This window comes from Gavialis gangeticus, unplaced genomic scaffold (assembly GCF_001723915.1).
Source record: "Gavialis gangeticus isolate Ggan-Ray unplaced genomic scaffold, GavGan_comp1, whole genome shotgun sequence".
Lineage (NCBI taxonomy): Eukaryota > Metazoa > Chordata > Crocodylia > Gavialidae > Gavialis > Gavialis gangeticus.
Genome location: NW_017728994.1, coordinates 23801818 through 23812085, shown reverse-complemented (window position 1 = coordinate 23812085; position 10268 = coordinate 23801818). Strand labels below are relative to the sequence as shown.

General features: G+C 41.0%; 1 protein-coding gene across 1 annotated transcript in view; it reads right to left on the bottom strand.

The window, feature by feature from the left end:
- The window catches only part of LOC109287138 (dual specificity protein phosphatase 13-like), a 27703-nt gene extending 25611 nt beyond the window's left edge, over positions 1–2092 (bottom strand). Inside the window, exon 1 of the mRNA XM_019502101.1 lies at positions 2088–2092. Coding sequence (XP_019357646.1) covers positions 2088–2092 — 5 coding nt within the window. The remainder of the gene's footprint in view (positions 1–2087) is intronic.
- Between the last annotated feature and the right edge of the window lie 8176 nt (positions 2093–10268).

Here is a 10268-nt window from a genome sequence, read left to right as displayed (position 1 = left end):
TTTTAGCTGTGTTGGTCTAAGGACACAGGCAGACAAGGTTCTTTGAGCAAATCCAATATCTTTTATTAGACCAACTCAAATAGTTGGAAAAATTATTTGCAAGCTTTTAGGACAATCTTTAACCTTTAGTTCATGCCTCATGGCTTGCATCTCAGGCAGTTTGTTACAATAGGTAGCTTGTTACAATATGCAATGGCTGTTTCACATTAAATTAATTTAACTTTCAGAAAAAAATAGTATTTTTGGTGGAATTTTGACACATTTTTCAGAAGAAAAAGTCATCCATCTTTTTTGCCTGGCTCTAGAAACTGAACTGAACAAGTAGCCACATCACAGATGGTACTAATTGGTTGCTGGCACTCTCTGGGGAGACAGAAGACTGGATGGGCATGAAGTCTTCTGAGTTGCCCCAGGTGCTGATCCCTATAGGGCATGGTTAAGGTACATTAGTTACTTAGTGAGGCAGAAGCTTGCTTTGCATGGACTAGGCTGAATGTGATCTTTGGGTGATTACAGGTCTTTGTGGAGAACATTCCAGGTTCTTTCACCAGCACTTACTGTTACTTTTTCCCTTTAATTTTAACTCACTGTGTTTAAACCGAATGTCAGAACTGCTTCTATCCTCCACTACTGCTTTGCACAGACACTGTTTTGTTCAGGAGAATGTTCTTCCCCAGTGGAATGAAAGTAAGGTAAGGTAGTGACAACTGAGTTATATGGGAAAACCTATTTCTCTCAACTCTGGGACAAATATTCCAAGGTAGATCTCACTCTGCCATAGTAAGAGCTATCTTCTCTGGAATGAGTTACAAAATAGTATCCTTCTTTAAATGGACCATTTACCTCCAATTTGAATTTTGGCATAAAAAGTCAGATATTTTTGTGCTTTTCTGAACACTTTGTGAAAGAGACAGAGACCTGAAAATCCTATAACAGATATGCTTCTTTTATTCTGATATTTGCTGTTGGCAGCTGGTTAGTCCAGTACCAAAAACTGGTATTTTAGAAGTAGCATGCTACTTGTCCAATTCTACCCCAGGCTACAGCTGGTGATCTCCAACACCTGTGTGACATGCCTGGTGTCACACAAGACATCCGCAGCAGAAATAGTAGTCATATTTCGTGTGTCTTAACTACAAGACCATCTGTCATTCCATGTAGGAACTTCAAGAATAAGAGCTGTTTCTGATCCTGCCCTGCCCACAATACCTTCCCTTTCTTGACAAATCCCATTCCATGTGGTTTGGCTAAAGACCGATCTGAGGCACTTCTGAATCATAGACTGTTTTCAAATGTTTAGGCCTTCATTTGCTATTTACTGCTGACCTTTATCTTTTCTGCTTTCTTTCTTTTCATATAAAATGCTTCAGTATTGCCAAGCCTTGGCTGGGAAGCCAAAAGCTCTGGTCTATCTTGCTTATCTGAGGTTTCCTGTAGTAGTGGAGTCTCATGAGGATTTTGGATAGCAGCTTGTGGATTGTGTTGCCAAATGAGACTGAGATAGAGGCAGCTTTGTAACTTCCAACTCACTTCTGTGGTCCCTCCAGGAATCACACCATTTAATTATATTAGGAATGGGCAGCTTTTCAAAATAACAATCATTTGTTTTCTTAAAAAAGAAACAAGAGACTGCTTGAATTTCAGTGGAGAGGTGCCTATGTCATAAACCCACTAGAGTTATTTCAAATTACTGACAGCCTCCACGGAGATGTCAGGAATTGACTGCATTGTGGAGACTTTGCCTCTCCCAAAAGAACTTTTCTACATTAGCACATTCCAGACTGCTGGGCTACCATGAGAACATTTCCCTCCCAGGGGTGGCAGGCATAAGCTTTCCTTTTTATCATCCCATCATCTAACCCTGTTCAGAGTATAATACCATTGTAAAAACATCATCATTATTCCCCTTAATGCTTTTACCACTGCTGTGTCTGGCAGAACTGCCCTAGTACTAGAGATATTGGGAAAAGTTCTGATTCAGCTATCTCCAGGGAATGGTCTTCCAGGGAGAGAGTAGAAGCATGTTGACCAGGAAGTTCAGCGAAACATGCGTTCTACTTAGTCCTGGAACATAAGAACTTTCATACCTCATCGAAGCAAACACTTTTTTAGCCCTGTTGTGTGCCCCATGGAGCCTCATCATCTGGTGCTGCCCCTGGGTCTGAACTGGCACACATGCTTCCAGACCTGCTTTGAATGTGGGGCCTCGGACACACTGCAAGTGGCACCCACTGTAGCTGGTCTGGGATCTGCACTACATGTGGCACCTGCTTTGGCCAGTCCAGGACTGTGCTGCACGTGGCACTTGCCTGGATCAGTCCAGGAAGTATAGTGCATGCGGACCAGATCCTGGACTGGCTGGAATGGGCACTGCAGGCACCATGTGTGCTGACAGGGAAAGTAAAGTAGGGGAAGGTTGGTCCATGGGCCCAATCTGGCCTGTGGACTGGCCCTGCACCACTCATCTGGCCTATGGGGCCAGTTGAGTTTGACACCCCTGTTTTATAAGAAGAGTATCCTAAGGATAAATAAAAGATTAATTCCTAGATTTCCCAGGTACGCTGGATGGATCTGTCCAAAACAATCTTCAAATGCCGTACCTTTCAGCTATGCTCAGACTCACTTTTTTATTCTAGCAAACAAGTTGAAAACTATGAATATTCAATGGATGTACTTGGTAGCCATGTTTGTCTGAGACAAAAAGACATACATAAAACTAGAACTCTTGGTTCCAAAATGATACTTTTTATTAGACCAACTGGAAAAATGCCGTTTTCGGATTTTAAACTTCATTGCAGAACAACAAGAAGGGTTTGTTTGTTTGTTTTTGGGGGGGGGGGGGGGGGTTGCCTCCCTGCCTGCCATCTGACACCTCCAGGGAAGGCATTCGACCTGATCAGCACATCAAAGAGCTACTCAATATAGCTCACAAAGACACTCGAATGGACCCAGAGGGACAACCTTCCATCTTCAGTTCCCTCTGTGCAAAAATGAAGTTTATTTCCTACCTATGGGGACTTATTACCACCCTGTAACATCTACACTTTTCCCAGAGCCTGACGAAGGGACCTTGGTTCCAAAAGCTTGCAGAAAAGGACAATTTTCTTGCCATTTTCCAGTTGGTCTAATAAAAGGTATCATTTTGGAACCAAAAGTTCTAGTTTTTTGTATTAAATGGTAATTAAATGGTAACTCTTAAGGCCCTTCTATACATTACATTTATGCCATGATTAATGTGTTAATTGTGGCATAAATGGCAAGGGTGCTACATTTGGCACCAGGTGCCATAAAATGTAGAACATTTTTAATGTAGAATATTTTTGACTGGTTTCAATGGCACTCTAAATTGAATGTGTATCAGATCTGGGCTGGGGCCAACAAGTGACTGATTTTTGGTCCTGGCCCTGGCCCTGCAGACACCCAGCTTTCAACATGCCAGTGCAGGATGAGCCTGGGGTCTGATCTCCAATCCCAGAATCCCACCTCCTGCAATGCATGTGTTAAAGGAATGTGTGCCAGAAGTCTTACACTGTATTCACAGAAATAAAATCTAGAACTTATTCCCACCTGCAACTTGAATCTATCAGAGATTAGAATGATGTCATGTGACCTCTGTATCCAATGGAAGCTAACCCATATGTGTGAAATTTCAAATATGGAACAAGGGCAACAAATGAAGCATGAATGATTTACAGACAGATAATTATTTGTAGAGATTATTCTGCATATAATGTCCAATAATGAATACATTGAAGAAAATAAGTAGCTTTCCATAGAAAATTTACAAACAGAAAATGAGGCAAATTTTGCTGAATAAATTATTCACTCCAAACCATTTGTTCAGCTCAAGTTTTAATATACCACTTTTCACTCAGTAAATTCACACACGCAAATAAATTGTTTCATTTTATTGAAATGCCCATTATAAACTGAACAATGAAATAAATGAAGTTATTTTGTCTAACTAAAGTAATCTAAGCAGGTTGCTGAAGAGGAGGTTGTACATTAAAACAATTAATGAGAGGATAAAGATTATAAATAACAATGTGTTTATGCAGAGCTACTTGTAAAATAATTTTAAAATATGTATTTAATGACTAGTTTAATCCCTCTTAGTTTTAGCTTGTTTAAGTCTTTTAACTCTTTCTTTTTTTGTGATGTACTTTACACATGTTCAACCATGCAATCTTAAAATGCCCATCTCAACAACCAACACTTCCCCCAGACCATGAGCACAGCTATGGGCACCACATTGCCCCACAGTGTGCCAATCTTTTTATAGCCCACCTGGAAGAAGAATTCAAGAGCTGCACCATCAAACTCATGCTATACCTAAGATATATAGATGACAGCTTTATCATTTGGGCTGAAAACCTGCAGTCTCTGATTGATTTCCATCACAAATTCAGTAATCATCATCCCTCCATCAGGCTATCTCTTGAATACTCCAATACCAACATTTCCTTTTGAGACACCATGATGATTATCCAGAATAGTAAAATACAAACCATCATATAGAAGAAACCCACAGACCAACATACATATCTATCTACACAGAACCAGCAATCATCCTAAATGCACCAAAAAGCTGTAGTATATAGCCAAACTCTCTGATACTACCAAACTTGCACTGAGGAGAATACCCACAGTTGCCACCTCACAAATCCCAAAAGGGCTTTCACCCAACAAGGACATTCCTCCACAGAGACAGACTGCACTTTTGAAAGAGTCACCCAGATACCACACAAAGGGTTGCTGCAGTTCAAAAACAAAATCCCCATGAAACACATACCACTAGTTATGACATACTACCCTTCCCTGGAACCTATACAGAAAATCCTCAAATGATTGCAACCCATCCTAGAAGAAGACCCAAATCTTAAAGATTTATTTCCAGAACAACCCATCTTAACCTTCAAACAAGCACTGGACCTTGCTAACTACATCACCAGAAACAAATTTCTTTGACCCAAGCCATACCCAATGGATCCAGACCAGGCCAGGACAAGAAATGTAAAACCTGCCAATGCAACTCCACCGCTCCCACAATAACCATACCCCACAACAAAACCACCACCATTCCTGGATCTTACACCTGCACCTCCAGAAATGTAATACATCTCATCCAGTGGGCCAAATGATGGACAATATGTAGGTGAAACCAAACAACTGCATACCAGAATGAACACACATCAAAAATCCATCAAAGACAAAATGTCCAATCACCTGTGGGTACACACTTCTCATGAGACAAGCACTCCCTCTCTGATCTCTCAGTTCTAATCCTCAAAGGGAATTTACAAAACACCTTTCATAGATGAGCCTATGAATTTCACTTCATAAATGTAATGGATACAAAAACGCTAAAAATAAACATTAGATTTATGACACATTACAACCTGCCTGCTGTCTGATAACCCCAGGTAACCTGCCTGCAGCTGGCCACTTACATTCCTTCACACATTTCCCTCCCTTCTCTCTCCTCCCTTCCTATCTACCTGTTGTCTTCCAAACTACCACTCATTTGCATTTTCACAGACCTGCATGTTGTAAATTAGGTTCTTTTCTACGTTTGAGAACACATAACACAAGCAGTTTCCCTATGCCTGAAGAAGGGTGTTTGTGCTCAAAAGCTTGCAAAGAACATTTTTTTCCAGCTATTTAGTTGGTCTAATAAAAGATATCACATCTACCCAAAGAACCTTGCCGGCCCATCTCTTAATGGTATTCATATAAGATATTTCTGGTCTTTGCCCTATTGAAAGTGTATCAGAGTAATTATTTAACCAAGCAAAAAAAATGTTAGTACTATATTTAGATTAATTTTGAGTCAGTTTGTACTTGAGGTAGTAATTTTAGCTGAACTGTGTAATACAATTTAATTAAATATAAATTGATTTTAGCTGGAGAATTGTAACTGAGCAATCCCTTCATAGACCTGAAGGGCATTATGATCATCAGCTCTGACTTCCTCTCCAACATAGGTCATAGATGTTGCATGGTTGGTGATTCCTGCATTTAGCACTACAACTCTTGGCCAAACATTATTGTTTATTATTTCCTTAGTGTTTTTATTGGGGCCCATGAGCTTGGGGAAGCTCAGTGTCCCAGGTGGCGAAAATCAGAGCTAATGAGCCCCAAAAGAACTTGCTGTCTAAATGACAAGACACAGATGGATGAGACAAGTAGCAGTGATGGGGAAACAGAAGGCATAGATACCAAGCCAGTAAGCTGTTCACAGGGAGACTGTGTATTGTCTCTACTGTATTGTTTTAAAACAGCCTTGAAACTGTTTTGATGCTTTTTCATGTTGTCTCTTTCATTCTTCTCATGGTAATTCTTGCGTGAGAATCTTTCCACGAACATTTGGGTGAATGGGACAAGCAACAAAGTATGCCCATTTGGACTGTATTATTGCAGATACGCCAGCTCAATTTTAATTGTATTCAGATGCACCAAACTATGCTTCTCAGTATTATATCTAGCACTGTTTGGGACTGCAATGTGAGAGGGCCAGAACATAAAATTCCTTAACATAAATCCCAGTCCTGGGAAACTCATATTACTTTCTTCTTAATGTATTTAAGTTGCAATACTCAGGGGCAGGGTGAATGACGACCAGGTGGTGTCATTTCTTTCTTCTAAACCAGAAGCTGCATCTGAGGGCTAGCACAGGGGCAGAAGGACTTACAAAATACTGTGTTTGATTTGGGAGGAATTATTCTGCCCTATGAGTTAAATTTGAAGCCATTCCCCTAGCAAGCTATTACCTCATTAGCCTTTTGCTGTATATTTTCTGAGTCAAACAAAGAAGTTTTCAGTCCATTGATATTCTTGTCTCTATAATCCATGAATTACTAGTGTGATTAAAATATATATCTATATATTTGATTCTATATATTTGTAGAATGGTATAGTTTGCTCAGTTCAGTAAATATTTAATTGATTGTTCACCCTGCAAACTCAATGCTCAGCATTCATTTATTGACAGACTGGTTCATACTGTAACCCTGTCATCTTAGTTAAGATGTCATCTTGAACATACTTCAGACGGACTATATTTTATTTCTGATGGTAAAAGACCAGGCTGGAGACCTGGGCCTGGCCGAAGTAGGTCAAGTCAGGTTCATGCCAATCAAGTATTTCAAAGCCAGATAGACACATTGCAGAAAACCTATCCCTTGGAAAAATTCCTTTAAAGTAACATATGCTTGTGCTTCATCTGTTACATCTCTGCCCAAATGACAAGTATTGCAATCGTCGTTCTTCCTTCTTGCTGGTTAACCTGATAGTCTCTCTGGAGCCATAATTTATTGATTGCTGGGAGTGTTGTGGGATATAGGCAGTATGAATCAACTACAGTGATGATTGAGGTAGGGCTGCCTGGATTTGAAAGTCGAGACACTGGCAGTTTCTAGGGATGCACAGGGTATTTGAGCAGCCAACTGTTTGTAAGAAAATCTCTCCAGCAGCTGGAGGATGTAATCTGAATAGCACTTCCAAATTTAGTAGGGGCTCCCAGACTGACAACTTTAGCCCAGCTGCACATTTAGGGTAAGGTGACCACATGCCCTGGGGTGACTTGTCAGAATCTGTTTCAATAGCTTTGCTCTTGCTACCCCATATAGTGGGAAGGCACTTCCTAGGTTTCTCTTTATATAACCCCGTTTTCATGAGAAGACCTGTCCTTCAGTACGTTGTTGGTGCTAAGCATCCTGTCCATGTGACCAGGTTATGGTACCATAACTTAAAGTGAGTTTAACCTTACTGTGTGAACTGAGGGGGAATATTTATGGTCCTACCAAAAAAATAAACGTAGCCTTTCTATCAATCTGGCAGAAGAAGACCAGATGTCTTGGTCCCTAGAAAGTATAACCTGAGGGTGTTTCTCTAAATATACCTGAGGGAGAGTGTGAAAGACCTGAGCAACAAGAACTTGAGCTTCTACAATGCACAGAAAGTGACTGACCCTGAAAAGCAAGATACTGAAGTGGCTCTGAATGGGCTGATGACCTCTTAAATACAGTTCATCAGTGTGAAGTGGCAGGAACAGGAACAGGAGCCTGGAGCTGTTTTTTGCTAGACAATGAATTAACATGATTCACACAGTTCAGTTAAGGTTCAGAGGGGCCTAATCCTTTGAACCTTTACTCATGGGACTAGTTCTTGTTCATGTAACTGAGTCCACTGCAAAAGAGCAAGAGTTTACAGACTCCCGTTTCTAATCTGTTCCTACATAGCGGTAAGTAAAATGGAACTGAAAAATTCCACTCTACTTTAAGTATGATTTGGGGTCCATATAGCCACAGGCAACACAGCAGAGGCATGCTCACAAAAATCAATCTTCTGTGGCTTCTACACTACTGAAGCCTGGAAATATTTTGTTGCTGAATTGGACCCTTTATTTACTAGTTACGAATTTTATGTGCCATTTTAATAGCATGCATTGTAACTATTTAAAGCCCTGCATTAAACAAGCCCAGACATTGTGTTAACAATCTACACATTACTATATATTTTTTGTAACTGCTTGTTATAGCATCAGCTATTAAGAATTTATTACCACTGCATTTTAGACTGTGCTTTACAATCATTTAATTGTAGCCATTCAGCAATCGTTAAATAAATATTCAGCAAGAGCAGGAACCCCAATGTAAGGTGACCCAAAAGGCTTTTACCTGCCAAGACCAAAGTTCAGGTCCTCAAGTGTCAATGATGTCATGAGCATTTGCAGGGAAACACAAACATTTAAAGCTGTGCAGGGAGTTGTGTTCCTCCCCTGCTCTAGGTGTTTGTGAGGTCATCAGCTGGAGCAAGAGAAACTCAGAGCCCTAAGGGCCTGAACTTGGCTCTTAACAGGAAAATGAAGGAAGAAGCATACGCCAGCTCCTGCAGTCAATTCTCCTTCAGTCCTTATTCCCTTGAAGATGGTAGGATTTTTGGCAGAGCAAGAACTGACAGAAGAGCGGCTGTAGGGCTGGGCCCTCCAGCAGGCTGCTTGTAGGGTCATTACAGTTTCTGACAGGGACTTCTTGCTGAGCACTCCTGATCCCATCCATCTGAGTGGCAAAGGTAAACCATTAGGACTCAGTACAGCATCACATGCAACATGTACAGTCATGCAAAAACCCAAAGGCTTCAGCTGGTCTGATATGTGCCTGCTGTTGCCTCTTTGCTTTAGGTAACCAGGGGCAGAGCCAAAACCTCCATCTGATGCTGCACTAGCTTCCTGTCAGCTTCTGCTCCTGTTGTAAGGCTTTGGTCTCATTCTTTAAAGCTATTAACAGCTTAGCTTTCAGTCATACTGCTGAAATACCAGCACAGTGAGCTCTTTGGCAACCATGCCATGCACACAGCCCGGGACGAGAACCTCTGAAAGGAGAGTAGGCCACGGCATGGCCTACAGAACAGCAGGGCTGGCCACAGGACTGCCCTTGCTGATAAAGATTTTCTGTTGTGACACTCAAAAGTTCAAACTACTCATCTTTTACTCACCCAGAAAACACTTGTCCTACTTCAGGGAGAATCTCCTATGTCTGATAGGGGAGAGGAGCCAGAGACTCCATGATGTTCACTAGGAAATGGTCCAGTGTGCTTTATGTGAAAATTACCCAGCTGCTGCAGTCATTGTCAAGAAAACCTGCTAATGACTCATTTCAAATGTTTTATTTGTAAAGCGCTTCTGTCTGTGTCAGCAGCTACTTCTGCCCATTTCAGCTGAGATGAAGAAAAGGTTTATACTGTATTTTCTACAGGTAAGATTACATCTTTCATGTCCTTTCATAAAACTGGCCCTCCAGTCAAACTCTGTGTGGTCTTTGGAAGGCTGAACCAAAAGTGATGGTTTGATTGTGGGGTCAGTAGAGGTACTTGCTATTGTTTTATGTATGTAAAAACAAGTTGTTCAGCTTGTTTTACCCCTCTCCTCTGGGTTTCCTGCTACACTCAGGTTTGGAAGGTTGACAGAAGTGGTAATATTGCTCTCAGCTGTGAGCTTCACTTGATACTTAGGACAAGGATTTAGTCTCAGAGAATTTCATAGTATCATTCAGTCAGTATTTTTGCCCCTGTTTGCAAGTCAGGTATTGTGGGAACATGTGTACTTTTCCTTTAAATCTCTAGAAAGAGAAAGTGATGCTAAAGACCTGCCTGAGTCCTACCCAGTGAGACCAGTGTGGAAACTGCAGACCACAGTTTTGCTAGTGTGGATATGGAGCTATTCAGGATCATGTCTAAGGAACAGCCAACTGAGGTAATCTCCATTTACT